At 42.4% G+C, this 16,275-nt stretch overlaps 8 protein-coding genes across 8 annotated transcripts; 3 read left to right on the top strand and 5 right to left on the bottom strand.

Annotated features, from left to right (window-relative positions):
* Positions 1-103: 103 nt before the first annotated feature.
* Positions 104-757, bottom strand: RPL1A (60S ribosomal protein uL1; the record flags this gene model as incomplete). The annotated part of the gene is made up of 1 exon (XM_056231627.1): positions 104-757. One exon carries the CDS (start codon positions 755-757, stop codon positions 104-106), a length of 654 nt encoding a protein of 217 aa, XP_056085426.1.
* A 374-nt stretch (positions 758-1,131) lies between these two features.
* FLC1 (flavin adenine dinucleotide transporter) lies at positions 1,132-3,501 on the bottom strand (the record flags this gene model as incomplete). The annotated part of the gene is made up of 1 exon (XM_056231625.1): positions 1,132-3,501. The coding sequence occupies one exon, from the start codon at positions 3,499-3,501 to the stop codon at positions 1,132-1,134; it is 2,370 nt and encodes a 789-aa protein (XP_056085425.1).
* A 746-nt stretch (positions 3,502-4,247) lies between these two features.
* On the bottom strand, positions 4,248-6,314 carry FMP40 (Fmp40p; the record flags this gene model as incomplete). Its single annotated transcript, XM_056231624.1, has 1 exon — positions 4,248-6,314. One exon carries the CDS (start codon positions 6,312-6,314, stop codon positions 4,248-4,250), a length of 2,067 nt encoding a protein of 688 aa, XP_056085424.1.
* Positions 6,315-7,302: 988 nt separating this feature from the next.
* On the top strand, positions 7,303-7,803 carry GRE1 (Gre1p; the record flags this gene model as incomplete). The annotated part of the gene is made up of 1 exon (XM_056231623.1): positions 7,303-7,803. One exon carries the CDS (start codon positions 7,303-7,305, stop codon positions 7,801-7,803), a length of 501 nt encoding a protein of 166 aa, XP_056085423.1.
* Positions 7,804-8,353: 550 nt separating this feature from the next.
* Positions 8,354-9,805, top strand: MMT2 (Mmt2p; the record flags this gene model as incomplete). Its single annotated transcript, XM_056231622.1, has 1 exon — positions 8,354-9,805. One exon carries the CDS (start codon positions 8,354-8,356, stop codon positions 9,803-9,805), a length of 1,452 nt encoding a protein of 483 aa, XP_056085422.1.
* Positions 9,806-10,012: 207 nt separating this feature from the next.
* On the bottom strand, positions 10,013-10,453 carry CHP1 (ribosome-associated Tef1p biogenesis chaperone CHP1; the record flags this gene model as incomplete). The annotated part of the gene is made up of 1 exon (XM_056231621.1): positions 10,013-10,453. One exon carries the CDS (start codon positions 10,451-10,453, stop codon positions 10,013-10,015), a length of 441 nt encoding a protein of 146 aa, XP_056085421.1.
* Positions 10,454-11,120: 667 nt separating this feature from the next.
* NEW1 (New1p) lies at positions 11,121-14,657 on the bottom strand (the record flags this gene model as incomplete). The annotated part of the gene is made up of 1 exon (XM_056231620.1): positions 11,121-14,657. One exon carries the CDS (start codon positions 14,655-14,657, stop codon positions 11,121-11,123), a length of 3,537 nt encoding a protein of 1,178 aa, XP_056085420.1.
* A 589-nt stretch (positions 14,658-15,246) lies between these two features.
* On the top strand, positions 15,247-16,257 carry ALG5 (dolichyl-phosphate beta-glucosyltransferase; the record flags this gene model as incomplete). The annotated part of the gene is made up of 1 exon (XM_056231619.1): positions 15,247-16,257. The coding sequence occupies one exon, from the start codon at positions 15,247-15,249 to the stop codon at positions 16,255-16,257; it is 1,011 nt and encodes a 336-aa protein (XP_056085419.1).
* Between the last annotated feature and the right edge of the window lie 18 nt (positions 16,258-16,275).

Below are 16,275 nucleotides of genomic sequence, written 5' to 3'. Positions count from 1 at the left end.
AACTCTTATTTTCTTATCGAACACAATGAGACTTAAATTACTTTCTTCTTATACTATTAAATAAGTGTTTAAAAAAGCTCTTTATGAAAAAATGTAATTATGCTTAGTACAATCTGAAAGCTGGACCCATGGAGGACTTAACGACCAAGGAACCAACATTTTGCCAGTTCTTCTTCAACAAAGAAACGAAAAAGTTGACAGACATCAAGATTTGGTTGACCAAAACGTCTTCTTCCATTTCAACGTTACCGACGGCAACAGCCAAACACAAGACCTTCTTCAATTGAAACTTGATGGTGGATCTGACATCGGTGACCTTACCGTACAAGTCATCGTTGTGAGAAACTGGGGTTGGAAACTTACCGGCCTTGGACAACTGAGGACCCAATAGTCTTGGAACTTGCTTGATCAAGACTTCGGAAGCGATGAAAGCGTTGTACTTCTTGGACAACTTCTTGATCAACTTCTTGTTCTTGTTCAGTTTCTTCAAGTCATCAACGGACATAGCGTCGACACCACAAGACTTGGCTCTGTCAACATCGAAGGCATCACCAAAGATGCAGATGGACATGTTTGGTCTTGGACAGTTTGGCAACTTCAAAGAACCAGAGAAACGCTTGTCTCTTTGAGGGTCATAGTTCTTCAAACCGACTTGTAATTCGACGGTTTCCAAGAAGTTTCTCTTCTTGGTTTCATTGGAGTACTTCAACAATTCCTTGATGTGTTCTCTGACTTGAGTGGAAGTAATCTTAGACATTTTTGGGGACCTTTCTTAGATGCTATAATATTTGATAAAAATGTATAAGGTGGATGAAGCTTGTTTTTTCAATTAATCTATGGCGGAGGTAACAAGTGAAAAAAAAAAAAAAACCTCTCAACGCATCGCCGCTTGAGTGAAGTGGAAAAAAAGACGATTTAAATCCGTGCATCCCAGTGTAATGTACAGGCCCATAATATAGTGAAGTAGAAGTCTTTACCGTTAAAAATACATAATTGAATAACATGAATATTAGAATGCTTACCCTTGAAAGCAGTTGAATGTCTGTGCCCCAAGAGAGTCTGAAAATAATGCAGTAGGTTTTGTGATTGTTTGATTTCTTCGGTCTTTTATCATTATTTCGTCGAGAAAGCTTACAAATAACTAGAATCCAAGATATTTGCTTTTTTAGTTACATCTTGGGCGTCTGATACACTATTCAAGCTCAAATCTCGTACCGGCATAATGTGCATTTGGGTGGAACTGGCGGTATCTTCCAGTACACTTGGTTCCGATAGACTGAATTGTTCATCTTCATATGCGTTGATCAACCCATTATTTGCCTCAGACGCTTGTCTCATGTGCATTCCACCGGGATATGACTTAGTATTGGACGAAGGGCTTGCCCGGTCAGGGGTGTATCCTCGTTGCGCTGACTTATCCGGCGTTTCCCCCCTACGACTGCCCAGCTTGCTCTTATTTCTTTTGATAGATAATGAACGTAAAACTTTCTCAGAAAATGTTGGACGGCTGGTGTCTTTGCTGCTGGTTTCTGCATTATCTGAATTAGTACCAGTTTTCTCGTCGTCATAAAGATTATCTTCGCTTCTATTCTCTTGACTCTTTAGTTCGTGTTCCCAGTTTTCAGTGTGATCCTTTGCCACGTTACCGAGGGCCATTAGTTCGTTGGCTACGGACTTGTTTAAAGCACCGTCCTGAGGAGCAGCATGTGTTTGGAAGGATGCTCTATCGTCCTTTGCTGGCTTGAATCTCGAGTCAGGATTCTTGGAAAACAGAATGATTGTAGTGAATGACAGAATCATTAATAATAAGATCAAAGAGAAGGCTGCGTTCATGATGAAGAACACCCAACCCATGATAGCAGAGACAGCATACTTCTGATTGAATAGGTCTGAGAAAAACATGAAGAGGAACGAATTAACCAAAGTTACAGTACAAATGAGGATGTTGACTATATTTGTCGGACGGTCCAGGTATGGTTTATAACGAATGATGGCAATGAAGTATGCCAGATCAATGATAAAAATGGCCAGTGCTTGTGTCTTACCAGATGCTTGCGCAAATCCGATGAATAAAGCCTTGGCAAATATGTACGTCGTTAACAGAGCATTCCACCAGTAGTGTTTCGCGTTAAACATGGTGTAAAAGAATCCGTACTTGTTTAGGACATATTCGTCACCGTATAATAAGGCGGCCGGGTTATTATACATTTCCACAGACTTACTAGCAAAGAATATCGTTCTATATGCAGCCCAACCCATCAAACCGCATGACAGGACGATGAACAGACATGCGATAACGATAACTCCCGCAGAATCTCTTTCGGTGAACTCCCAGAAACTCAAGATTGTCAGTTGCGTGAACCCGATGTAGATGTATCTCAATAAAGACCCTTTCAGGACGGACTTCCAGTTCTTCCTAAATTGGTAGAACCGATCGTTTCGTATCCAACCACATCTTATGCACAGTTCAATACCATATTTGCAGGCCATAATGAACCCGGCCAAAACGTATCCGCACACTACAAAGAATGTGAACCCAGTACAAACGATAGCGGTGTTTTCAATTTTCATCCGGTACCCCATTCTCTTGATACCCCTGAAGATCAAAGTGTTGGCATTTCCGTACAGGACGTTTTCCGCTCTTTTGTAAACTGAGGTGGATTTGAGGTAGTCCATACCTCTTTGGGTAAGCACCGACATTGTGGTCGCTGTCAGATATAGAGCTGAAGAACCCCCAGTGGCATCCACATACCAACGGAAAATCTTCTGCATGAACGTGATACGGATCAACCCCATCGACCAGGCAAGATTCTCAGACCACGCGGCAGCAATGGGTGGGACACTGTCAACGTGCTGCATGGCCACCACAGCGACAGATTGGAAGTACAAAAACAGCGACATGGTGTTTGCCGAGATGTGAGATGCAGCTGTGGAGTTCCCGAAAGTGGACAGGATGGCTGAAGTCAACAGACCAATGCCAGCAATAACAGCGGTGACCCATTTAACACCGATCTGCGAAACGGTTTTCCCATTGGAAAAGAAAACCTGGATACACGCCAAATTCTCACTCACGTTGTTATAGATGTTCAACCTGACGTAGGCGTCAATATCGGGCACCTGGTACGCGATCCCCGGGATCATTTTCGCGTACTTCTCGGTGATAGTTTGAATGGAGTCTATCTGTATGTTACCTGGGTGCACGGGACAAAACTGCTTCCAGCCCATGGAGCACACGTCGAAGTTCTCCGTGATAATCTTGAACCCGTACGCATATACGTCCACGTAAGCATATATGTAAGAATCGATCTGTGTGGTCAAGTCCAGATTGTAATGTAGCTGCTTGTTGTCGGGGGAAAATGACACATCGAAGCTATTGGCTGAAAGCTGCGAGTTCTCCATGCACGTGACCAGCGAGCTTGCCGTCAGCGTCCTTTTCTTGGCTGCCACTGGTGCTACCAGACATGCACATATCAGACACCACAGTGTCAGTACTATTTGCATCCTTGGGACTGTGTTTGATCGAGTACGCATGCGGTAACGGAAAATATCTCCTTTTAGCTAAGCACTCTTTCTTTCTCTTATAAACCTCTCGCCAAAAAGATCCGTGCTTGATCTTCGTGCGTTTCTTTTTCCTTGCGTGCCTCCGCTTGTTTTTCGTTCCTCCCAAAAAATTCCGCAGTTTCCCAAAACGGCAATATCAGCTAGGATGAGGTTAAGTTAGTTCTCGAGCGATCGATTCAGATGCGCATACCAGAAGCTGATCAAGAAGACCCAAAAATTGTACCGGAAAGAAAGCGAGAGTTAATATATGTGAAAATGCAAGGAATAGGGAAAGAGCCGGGTCGACACCCAGGACGAAAGGCAAGGAAGCGGGCAATTCAAAGTGTCAGGCATCTCGTTTCGTCATTAGCGTGTTTGTTGGACAATAACAATGCATAGACAGTGAAAGCGACGGAGACCGTTTTGCCACTCTTCTTGCACTGTTCCTGTTTGTCTCCGCCTCTGCCTCGTTTCCTCCTTTATTTTTGTTCGATTCGATTGTATTTTAGTTTTTCGTGTTCGTGTCTAGGACGGGTCGTTCAACTATTCTTGTCCTTTTTCCTTTTTGGGTTCGCAAACGAGTCTGTGTAAACGTGGGTGCGTGTTTCTGCCGGGGCGTTTGGACGGTTGGCGGCTACCATGCGTATACGCATATATATATATATATATATGTATATATATATGTGTACGGGTACGTGGGTTTTGGTTTAGCTACTGCAGGAGGCTTGCTTCATGAACTTTGTGCCCTCTTGGTGCGAAAGATCGGCCCATTTCCTCTCCAATTCTGGTCTCAAGGTGGCGTCCCATTCGGCACGATCGTATGGATTCACGCTCATCAAGTATAGTTTCCTCAGGGCGGTTGTGTCTAGCTCCGAGTCGGGATCTTGTAGGCTGTCTCTTTGGCCGTACATTAGGTCGTCGACCACCTCCTCCAAGACCCAGCTTCTGGGGACAAACAGCGGATTGGCTTTCTTGGCGATGGACGCTCTTGCCGCGGCCTCGGCGGGCGGGGCTAGCAACAAGTATTCTTTTGTCCAGTCGTGGATTTTTTCTAGTTTTTCGTCCAGTAGACGGATTTGACCGTCAGTGTCGAACACTTTCTTGCCGGCTGCTATGGCCTTCCCATGCTCCGCCAGCTGCTGAAGTTGTTCAGCGTTGAAGAACATCTTCAAGTACTCGGGGTCAAACGCTTCGAAGACCGTCGCAGGCTCGTCTTCGGCCTTGATGAAGAAGGGCCCCGTGTAATCTTGCAAATGAACAAAAAAATTGTTGTAGTCAACCTTAGTAGCCTTCAGAATATCCAGCAATGGCTCCACGATAGCAGTACAGAACTCCCTGGATTTCTTTGCCGCACGCTCGATATCCTTGCCGCTAGCGGAACTCATGCATGGCTCCAAATCCAGATCCACGCCGAGTCTCTGCGCCATCAGCTGCGCGTACCTTGTGGTGAACACATACTTGTATTCGTTAGCGCTTAACTGCACCAACCTCTGCACCCTTTCGATCATGGTCTTCTCCAGGGCGTCGCCAACGGAGTCCAACTCGCCCTTGAGCAACTTCTCAAGATCGCGGGAACCGGGCCCTAGCAGGCAAGCCAGGTCTTTGGCGAATTGTTGCAAGTTCCACCATATGATACTTGGTTGGTTGGCGAACGAGTATCTTTTCGCTGTGTCATCATGATTCGGGGTGAAGCTCGGATCAAACTTGTCTAGAAAGGCAAACGGGCCATAGTCGATGGTCAGCCCCATGATCGAAGTGTTATCCGTATTCAAGACGCCATTGGCAAAGCCATATGCTTGCCAATGGGCTACGGTGTTCGCATTCAGACAAACTACATGCCTGAAGAACTTGTCATACTTGCTCAAGGCGGAAATGTCTCTCTCATCCAGGGAGGCGCGCCCATTTTCATCTCTTTCCACCTGCTCGTCGATCTTTCTTTCATTATCGGGGAAATAGTCGCTCTTGAATACATTAACGTCGAACTTCCCTTCGAATTTGCCTCCGCCATCAAAGACCTCGTCAATGCAGTAATCAGACAACTGGATCAACCCCTCCAAGTCGTGTCTCCACCGGAACAAGTTGAAGTTACCCAACCGAATCCAACTAGGTGCAAACCGACATACCACAGCACACGGTTCTTGCGTGCGTCTTTGCGCCTTCGTCCCTGGTAACAATGTCAATTGCATGGCTCTCGTGGAGGGGATTCCGATGCTGTGCAGTGCCTCGCTCATGATGAACTCACGTATACTCGATCTTAAAACGGCCTTGCCGTCTGCAAACCGCGAAAATGGCGTCATGCCTGCTCCTTTCAACTGGAACGTCTGCAACTGCCCATCACGGCTGTCCTTGAGATCAAACAAGTTCACCACCCGTCCGTCCCCCAATTGTGCAGCAAATGAACCGAACTGGAATCCCGAGTACGCTGTACTGTAGGGGAAGATATCATCAGAGTAATATATTTCTTCGCCAGCCAGGATTCTCTCCAAGTCACGATCCTGGGCCAAACTGAACTCGTCAAGTGCCTTCTGCGAAAGCAGTAACGGTCTGTAGTGTGGTTTTTTCGTTGGCAAACAAAACGCAAAATGTGCCCCCTGCGAGACCATCCGAGGTGTATGGAAAAGCTTCAGTCTCACTGGATCTGTTGCACTGCGCTGCTGAACGACGTCCATTGCCTCAGCTATGGACGACAAAGAAGTGTCCGGCGTCAATTTCTTGATGAAGCGAGACGTTGCTGACTTTTTCAACGCATTGATTATGGTGACTTTTCCCTTCATCATTTTGTGTGACGCAATCGCTCTTTACCTTTACTGGGCTCTCTTTCTTTCACACTTCACTTATACGATTTCGTATGTGCTCTAAATCACTTCTTTTGTGTTGGTAGAGCAATTGCAGTGGCGTACTTACTTGTTGAATGGTTCGCTCAATATGCCACCATCCATCATCGTCACTGTCTTCTTCATCACTTACGGAGTTCCGCGTCAGCCGTGCGGCCATGTGCAATATCACCTGAATAAATAAGGGAAAGGAGAAAGAACCAATTTTGTAGATTGAAGGCTTTCCGGTTGGCCTTGTGTGGCGGATGTTGAAGTATCCTTGATTTCCTGTAAGCTGATGGGAATGTCAGCTTACAGGTATGGGTTTGGGGATGTTTCTTTTGCATAGTAGATCCTGGTTTTTAGGGATCCCAAAGGGAAATGGCAAGTCTCAACATGTGGCAAGAAACACCTTTACCAGTTGAATCGGCTCCTTGACGTAGTCGCCGCTGTGATTTTAGATGCGTGCGTGCGTGCACTTGTGTTCATGAACATCCCCTTCTTTACCACAGTTCTTGTAAGAGTGAGTTTGGTGTCCTTGAAAAAAGGAAACGTGCAATACAGGAAGCACGTTTGAAGATCATCATTTCTTTTGCTCGGGTATGCCAGGCTAATGTTCCTCAATTTTCCACTTGTGATGACATCTCTTGGTAATTGTCCCGCCCAATGATGCTTATGGACATCACAAAATAACGCAAACGGAAGTAAGGAAATCGACTGTGAGGAAAGTATGCATCCTTTTTTTGTCCTCAGTTCCATGCACTTCCCTTTTGCCATCTGCGTCGCTAATTAAGCCTCCCTTGAAGTAATAAACGATTCTTGGAATATAAAAGCTTGCTACTATTTCATGCAAGAGATTACTTTCTTTCCTTCTCTCCCTCCAACGCAGTAGTGTTTCCTAGAGGTAATAAGTGAAGCATAAAATCAGAGTACAGATAACAACCCAAAGATGTCCAATTTATTAAACAAGTTTGCTGACAAGTTGCACGGTAACGAGCACGATGAACGTTACGAAGACGATGACGACAGCCAGACCAGGCAACAACGCCACGAGCAACATCAACAAAGAGAATTAAGAAACCAAGGTTCTAAGGCTGACCCCTACGGTGACCAAAACCAAGGTAACTTCCCTCAGCGCCAACAGCCCCAATCCGGTCTAGGCGGTAACAGACAGGTTGGCGGAAACGACTACCAACAGCAAACCACTGACTACACTGCAGGCAGCGGCGGAGGCACTTATACTCAGACCTACCGCGAGACCAACACTCAAGGTCAGTTAGACGACGAAGAAGACGACGATTTCTTGACTTCTGGTCAACAGCAAAAGCAAGGCCGCACAAGAGGTACCCAAGGTAACCGCTACCGGTCTTCCAACACTGGAGGGCGCGACTCATCTGGATCAGGAAACGACCAATTCGGTGATGACAGCGGAAACCAGGGCTCCTGGTAGACGTAATAGTCGACGTGTTCATCGTAGTGTCAACGGTGCAGGTTTCACCGTTGAGTAGCAAGCGAGACAGTATCTACATGTTATTTAATTTACCCTTCTTTTTTTATCTTTATTTCTTCGTCTGACCCGTTGGTCAAGATGCCATTTTTAACGAGCTAGCTTATCTAGTCTAGTTTTAATTAGGTCTATAGCTGTCTGTTTATATGTTTTATGAATATCAGTTTAATTTTATTTGAACACTTACTGACCTTTTTCGTGAAAGTGTGCCGTTTAACGGGCATCCAGATTCAGGTGTATAACAATAGGATTGTGGGAAAACGGGGTGGCACATTTGTTGGCTGGTTCAGATGCTCTGGAATTAGCGGGTAAAGTACCACTGTGTTGAATACGATTCTTGAGATCACTCTTTTATTTCTCATCAAGGTCTGTAAGCATTTACCGAAACCCCGGCTGATTGGAATTGCTCGAGTGCGTTCTTACAAAGGATCTTTTTTTTTCATTTTAGAAGTACAAGAAAATACCTGCTCAAAGAAGCGAAGTCAATAACGTTATGTTACGAATAAGTATTGGCTCAATCAAACCGTTTGGCCCTTCAGTTCCGGGCTATAAATACAACAGTTCTTATGCGGCCAGAAAGGCTGTAAGAACACTTAACCTCTTCGGTACAGCGACCTCAGTCCGCTCAGCTAGACACCTACATTCTTCAGTACTGCTAAATAAGGACCTTCAAGAGGAGAAACACAATGAAGAGGTTCTTTCGCAAACTTGTGCACAAGATGGACTGGATTCCAAACGAAATGTCAATAAGCCAACAAAAGAAAGTCCACCCGACTCTGTCAAATCGTTGCTGCAGCATACACATGGACACAGCCACACACGTTTGCATGATGACCCACTGTTATCGCTAAATGTGCAGCAGATCAAAAGAAACCCTGGGGTGAGAATAACTTGGATAGGACTCGCATCAAATGTGGGAATGGCAGTGGGGAAGTTTATAGGAGGAATGACATTTCATTCTCAAGCATTACTGGCTGATTCGGTACATGCTCTTAGCGATTTAGTGTCAGATTTCTTGACGCTGTTCTCTGTCCAATATGCATCTCGTAAACCAACTTCAGAGTATCCATATGGCTACGGAAAGGTGGAAACTGTTGGATCTCTCGCAGTATCCACAATACTGACAATGGCCGGTATATCCATCGGTTGGTCGTCGCTATGCGCTATTGTGGGTCCCATCATTCCCCATGCAATTTTGGAGTCGATGGCCAACTTGATTGGAGAGTCACATACCCACCCTCAGTCAGTAGCACAACAGGCAACTAATGTTAATGCCGTATGGATTGCAGCAGGTTCCATCTTAATAAAAGAATGGGTGTTTCAAGCGACCAAAAAAGTGGCTATCCAGACAAACTCTAATGTGTTGATGGCAAACGCTTGGCATCATCGTGTCGACTCTTTGACTTCATTGGTGGCACTAATTGCTATCACATCTAGTTACTTCTTTGGTATTCAATCATTGGATAATTTAGGTGGGCTGGTAGTGTCAGGCTTGATTATAAAAACAGGTGGGCAAGGCATATTATCATCATTGAAGGAATTAGTTGATCAGTCCATACCACCGACTGATTCTCGTTATCTGGAAGTTGAATCTGTAATAAAAAGCAGCCTTATCAGCTTGAAAACGCACTTGGATTCGAAAGGGACACTCAATGTTAAAGACCTCACTATATTAGCTTCGGGTCCCAATCTCCGTGCTACCACAACCTTGGAAGTACCAGTCCTGCATTCGGGGCAAGAAGTTGGAATAAAGTTTTTGGAAAGCACCATTGCAACCATACGGAAAGATCTGCGTCTAAAAGTTCCAAACGTAGAGAAAGTTGACGTCGAATTCGTTGATCTAACTTCTACCTCTAGTAGAGATTTGGAAAACTCCCATCAGAACAACTCAAGCCACAGCCACACTCATTCTGATTCAGTTAATGACCACAACCACAGACTTTGATATATTTTTAATGAGTTTCTTTTAAAAGTGAAGAGAAAAAAGTACAACATTTCACACATTCAAAACTACTAAGCATGATACATGTATATATATATATATATATATATATATATATATAACTTAGAAATAGGACGTGTCTCTTATTTATATAAAGTAATGTAATGTATTGTATTCTGTATGTAATTGATCACAAATATATATGCATGTTCATTTGTGGCCGACAATCCAATCGTTCAAACCATGTTTGTTTCTGGCTATTTCAAAGGCATAAAACTGTAGTCTCACAACAAAGCACGTAGTTAACTCACCGTACTCAGCTGAGGCGTCTGTTCTCAATAAAGTACCGAAGTTGTAATCCTCGATTTTTTTTTCAAAAATTGTGAAGAATTTTCTCCATCTTTCCTTGGCTTCTTTGGTCTTTAACTCTCCGTCCGTAAACTTTTTGACTCTTTCAACATCCTTGTATTCTGGAAATCTTTCTATAAAGTTTTCGTAAATTTCATCATCGAACTTCGTCAGACGAAGCTTGGAACCTGGAATGCTTGTTAGCAATTTCCAGTAAGTTTCGGCTTGTTCAACAGCAACAACAGCAAATTGTTTTTCGATATCTTCTAGATTATCAGCAGTTTCAGCATTGAAAGTGGACATGGCTATTAAATAATTGATTTTTTGCTAATTTTACTCACCCATCTAACTAAGTGTGGGTACAATGAATGAAAAATCGTCATCGCCTCTTCGCCAGTAAAAGAAATAGCCAAAGTTCAAAACTCCCTAGTTCAAACTATTACCCGGATATGATTTTTGATGGTAGCCATTATTAGCCATAATGAGGGATTTATAACGTAGCCCGAGGCCAATAATTGTACGTTCACCCTTTGGATCGTCGCGGGACATGTCTAATGCTTCAGGCTTTGTTCCTGATATGCCCTAAAAACGTAATTCTTTACTTAGAACGCTGCATAAGGGATGAAGATAACTTTACATACACAGTTTAAATGTACCGCATGCAGCCACCACTCCCCAACTACCTGATGACAGATTTTAGTATCAAAGAATGTTCTTGGATTTAAGTTTACATAATCAATCTATGAATACATTTTGTATATAAAAAAAACCAAATATTGACCACTCTGTATTAAAAATGAATTAACCGAGAAACAAAAAAGGGAAGAAGAGCGTCATATACTTGCCCTAAACTCTATCAACATTGTAAGAAAAAGCTCCATCTGAGGAGTAATTAGAGGAAAAAAGGATGAAAGCGAAGAGAAACAAAAAATGAAATAACAGTGAAGATAAAACACTAGCCAGTAGGCGTTCAATCTTCTTCATCGTCAGTATCAACTGGTTTTGGTGTACCCTTTGGAGATGATAACCATTCAATGTAACGTAGACGGCGACGTTCAACTTGCACCTTCTTTTCGTTCCTTGTTAATCTCTTCTTTCTTTGTTTGACCTTGATGTTAGCAGGGGAATCATCGTCATCGACAGATGGTTTGGCAAAGTTAGCAGCTTTTAGGCCCACGGCATCGGCATTACCACCATCTTCAAACTTAGATTGATCAACTTGTGCAGTGCCCTTTTGAACCATTTTACCGTTCTCCACGATCCATTGTTCAGGACACAAAGCACCGACAAATTCGTTGTTATGCGAAATCATAACGACACCACCACTCCAGTCACGAATAGCAACGGCCAAAGCACCGAGAGAATCTCTGTCCAAATAATTGGTAGGTTCATCCAGAACAAGTAAATGAGGGTTGTTCCACATAGCACCTGCAATAACAACCTTGACTAATTGACCACCAGATAAGGAACCTAGTGGAGTGTGATTAGCAATTTCAGAGTCAAGACCAACGTCTTCGAAATGCTTGGTGATCACCGAAGGAATCAATTGACGGTAACCCAAACCTTCTCTGGAAGCTTCATGATCGTCAAATTTTTGAACTAGTTTATCAAAACCGTGTTCAACTAATACATCCTTTGGAACCCAAGAGTTGTATTTTGGCTTCCAATATTTCCATTTGACTTCATATTGGAAAGACTTCTTCAATTTTTGTCTACCAACGATAGCTTCAATGGTTCTCTTACCTCTACCGTCATCAATGTCAATTTCCTTTGTCATCATTTCCTTTTCATCTTCGGATATTTTTCTAGACTCCTTCAACAAGACTTCACGATCATCACCGAATTGATAACGCCACTGTAAATATTGGTTAGCTGTCTTCTCTTTGTGTTCGTTGACGTGTTGCAATGCGTGTTGAGCGATGTAACCGATACGTAAGTTTGGATGTTTTTCCACTTTACCTTCATTTGGAACCAATTCACCTGTTAGCAATTTGATTAAGGTAGATTTTCCGGCACCATTTGGGCCTAAACAAGCCACACGAGAAGACAAGGACAATGAACAAGAAACATCACTTAATGAAGGTTTCTGAGCGCCTGGATAAGCGAAGGTGACATCAGTCATCTTAGCGACAGCTCTAGTACTCGACTTGACACCAGTTAAAATACCTGGGGGTGGGAAGCGCATTTGAGCGTTGGAATCTGTCAAAGTATAGTAGGACTTAGCTTCAGGCTTCTGTTCAACGAATGCAGCCAAGTTACCCTTGTAGTATGCTAACTTCTTGTTTTCATAATGAATGATATCAGTACAGACTAAATCTAGGAAACCAGAGTCATGGGAAACAATTAGCGATGTGATATCGGTATGTTCCAGTAAATATTCTTCTAACCACTTAACATTTGAAACATCTAAATGATTGGTGGGTTCATCCAACAATAAAATATCGGCCTTTTGCAACATAGCTCTTGCTAGTTCCAATTTCATTTTCCAACCACCGGATAAAGATCCAACGGTTTGGGCTCTTCTCTCTTCGTCAAAACCGACAGATTCCAAAGCATTTGCAATTTCTCCACGAGAAGTAGATTGCAATTCATCATCCAGAGCAATAAATGAAACTAAGTCAAGATCACCCTCTTCACCTTGCAGTTTATGTTCAACGAAACAAGTACGTAGTGTATCCTTATCAGGAAATCCATCCAATTGACCGTTAGCGATTGCTCTCATCAAAGTGGATTTACCAGCACCATTTCTACCACATAAACCATAACGATGACCTTTCAAAAGGCGCAAGTTTGTTTTATTCAGTAGCATTCTGGAACCGTAAGCTAGGGAAAAATCAGTGTTGACAATCTCAATACCTTCATCCTCATCTGTGCTTTCTTTTTCTTGGTAAAATAGGGATCTCAAATCATGGATAAAGCCTTGTTGGACGAACTCTCTCTGAGAGTCTGAACCACCAAAAACGGCGGTCAAAAAATCTTCAAGTCTTTTCCAATCGTTGACGTTGGAATCCACGGTTAAGAGTTTGCTCATGTAGTTAACGACTGTCTCGTCGTTCATGTAAGGCTTGATAAAGCACGAATCATCGGCTTTAATGTCCTTGAGGTGATCAAGCAAGAAATCTCTACCTTCTTGTAAGGTCATTCTACCTGAGAATTTGTTCTCCTTATCAGCCTCATCATCTTCCTTTAAAACATCAAGAGCCTTTCCAGCTAATTCACGAACTTCTGGTAAGGAGGCAGTGTCAACAACCTTTTGAATACCAGGAAGTAGAAGAGGAATGAAACTTTCGATTTCATTACGGTTATTCACTAACCTTGTCAAGTTCTCCACCACAATGACGGTTTGTCTTAATTGTTCTTGGGATGATGAAGACAGATTTAAGGATCTGTTTAAAATGGGAACCAACAGAGATAGAGAGGGCTCAGTGACTTCAGCAACAAATGTAACACTAGATAGGGATTTAACAGACTCAGGAACCTTGGATGGATCTTGTAGAGTATCCACGATCAATTTGTAACGAGGAGACAAATCTAAGTTATCGAGAATAGAAACATAGTCCAATAATGTTTTGTAACCTTGTTTAGCCAATTCTGGCTTGAAATCGGTAGCCACGTCAGTCAAAACTGGGACGGTATCCCTGAAAGTTATTTCCAATAAATCGTTTGCAGAGTCTTCTCTTATTCTATCTATGACAGTCAAAGCGGCCATCTTAGCTTGCCATTTGGCACCAGATGACAAGTAATCTAGAATTGTTGGCAACACAATACAAGTTAGAGCTTCCATAGGAAAGCAATTCAATAAAGAATCAATAGCATGCTGTGCTGCGCGTTTGACAGTGTTGTCTTTGTCAGAAACGCAGTCAAGGGCGACATTGAAGAATGGCAATAGATAAGCTTCTTGTGGATGTTTGCCGCTGAAAAATTGCGCAATATTAGAAATGACTAGCATGGCGGATTCTCTGACTAATGGTGGATTCTTGGGCTTGATGAATTTAGATAGAACGTCGATGATCTTCCATTCTTCGATTCTTTTACCTGTACCGTTACCTTCTTTGCCAAATTCTTCAATGATTAGTTTGATTTGATTTTTGCAATCTGTGATGCTCTGACACTCAGGAATCTTTGACAAAAATTGAGAGATCGGCGTTAACTCTAAGTTAGAAAGCTTTTCATTCAGAGAGGTTAGAGAAGTAGTAGAAGCAGATGGGGTTGGAGTTCCACTCTGGTTTGGCGTTACAGCTGATTGCTTGTAACTAGATTTCTGATAGCTTTGGTTATTGTATTTGCTATTGTTGTTCTGTGACTGATGACCACCCTGTTGAGAATAGTTGCTGCTCTGTTTCCAGTTACGTTGTTGTTGGTAACTGCTTTTGTTTGAGGCTATAGTACTGTCAGCATCGGCAGCAGGGTTCTTAAAATAGCCACCAAATGGGGAAGCGACCATATTTGGGTCCGCTGGCTGATCGTCAAGGAAGGAATTTAGATCTTTAAACTTCTTTGGAGGCATCTTGAGTCGATTTGCTAGTGATTGCGTCTGTATTTACAATTAATAAGAGAACTATTATGCACTAGAGATCGTCGCACATGTATTATCTTAAATAGGTTGGAATATAATATTTTTTTAGATTTTATTGCGATGCTGCTGAAAATTTTTTCCCACCTTGAAACTTTTCTTTTTCCGGTGAGAGTTATACATGAGGTGTGTGGGTTTATTTCACAAAATATTCTAGTAGCTGTATTTCCCACACCTAACAAGCCAATATCGGGGTGAATATAATTAGTATGGTTCCACGATTGCTATTGTAGTGATTAATATTGTATACAAGCTTATACGTGCTCCTTTGCTGTACTTTTTGAGCTTGTGCATGTCATTGTTTTCATGAAGAAGCGAATTTTGGCGCATTGGAAAAAAAAGTGTAAACAAGAACAAAAACGTGTCAATTTTTCAAGACTTTATCGCAGTTAAAGTGTCATAAAGAACTGTAGTTACTGAGGAAAGTAGTAGTATCTAGTTGGATGCTGTAAGGATATATTAATTTCTTTTCATAACGTAAGAAGAAAACAAAAAGAGGGAGACAGCCAAAAGCACAACAAAAATGGTTGCGTTGGAATTCCTGATTGAGAACAAAAATACCGTGTGTTTCACGTTATTGGTTGCTTTAGTGCTTTCACTGTACCTACTGGTTTATTTATTCTCTCATACACCGAGACCGCCGTATCCAGAGGAGCTGAAGTACACAGCCATTGACGAAAATGGCCTTAAAATTACTCGTGCTTTACCTAACTTAGGTGAACATCAGGATGATGAGGATGAGGAAATCTTTTTGTCTGTGATTATCCCAAGTTATAACGAAACGGGTAGAATTTTGCTAATGCTAACAGACGCAATCAATTTTTTAAAAGCAAAGTATGGCTCCAAGTGGGAAATTGTCATAGTGGATGACGGTTCCACCGATAATACCACAGAATACTGTTTGAAGATTTGTAAGGAAACGTTCAAATTGGACTACAGACAATTCAGAATTATCAAGTTCTCACAAAATAGAGGTAAAGGTGGCGCAGTGAGACAAGGTTTCCTACATATCAGAGGCAAATATGGTCTTTTTGCTGACGCCGATGGTGCTAGTAAGTTCAGTGATGTGGAGAAGCTAATAGAGACCATCAAAACTTTTGAAACTTCTGGTATAGATGTAAAGACAATAAAACCAGCCGTAGTCATTGGTTCCAGAGCACACATGGTCAACACCGAGGCTGTCATAAAGAGATCCATGATTAGGAACTGTTTGATGTATGGTTTCCATACCTTAGTATTCATTTTTGGTATCAGATCTATCAAAGACACACAATGTGGATTCAAGTTGTTCAATAAGCCTGCTATATTAAATATTTTCCCATATTTACATACCGAGGGTTGGATCTTTGACGTGGAAATCTTGATTTTGGCCATCAGGAAAAGAATCCAAATTAAAGAAATACCAATTTCTTGGCATGAAGTCGACGGCTCTAAGATGGCCCTGGCTATTGACAGTATCAAAATGGCGAAAGATTTAGTCGTCATAAGAATGGCCTATTTATTAGGGATATATAGAGATGATAAGAAAAGTTAGAGCGCATTTTTACTGCTC

Source organism: Saccharomyces kudriavzevii, assembly GCF_947243775.1.
Source record: "Saccharomyces kudriavzevii IFO 1802 strain IFO1802 genome assembly, chromosome: 16".
NCBI classification, from domain to species: Eukaryota; Fungi; Ascomycota; class Saccharomycetes; order Saccharomycetales; family Saccharomycetaceae; genus Saccharomyces; species Saccharomyces kudriavzevii.
This window is presented reverse-complemented; position numbering and strand designations above follow the sequence as displayed.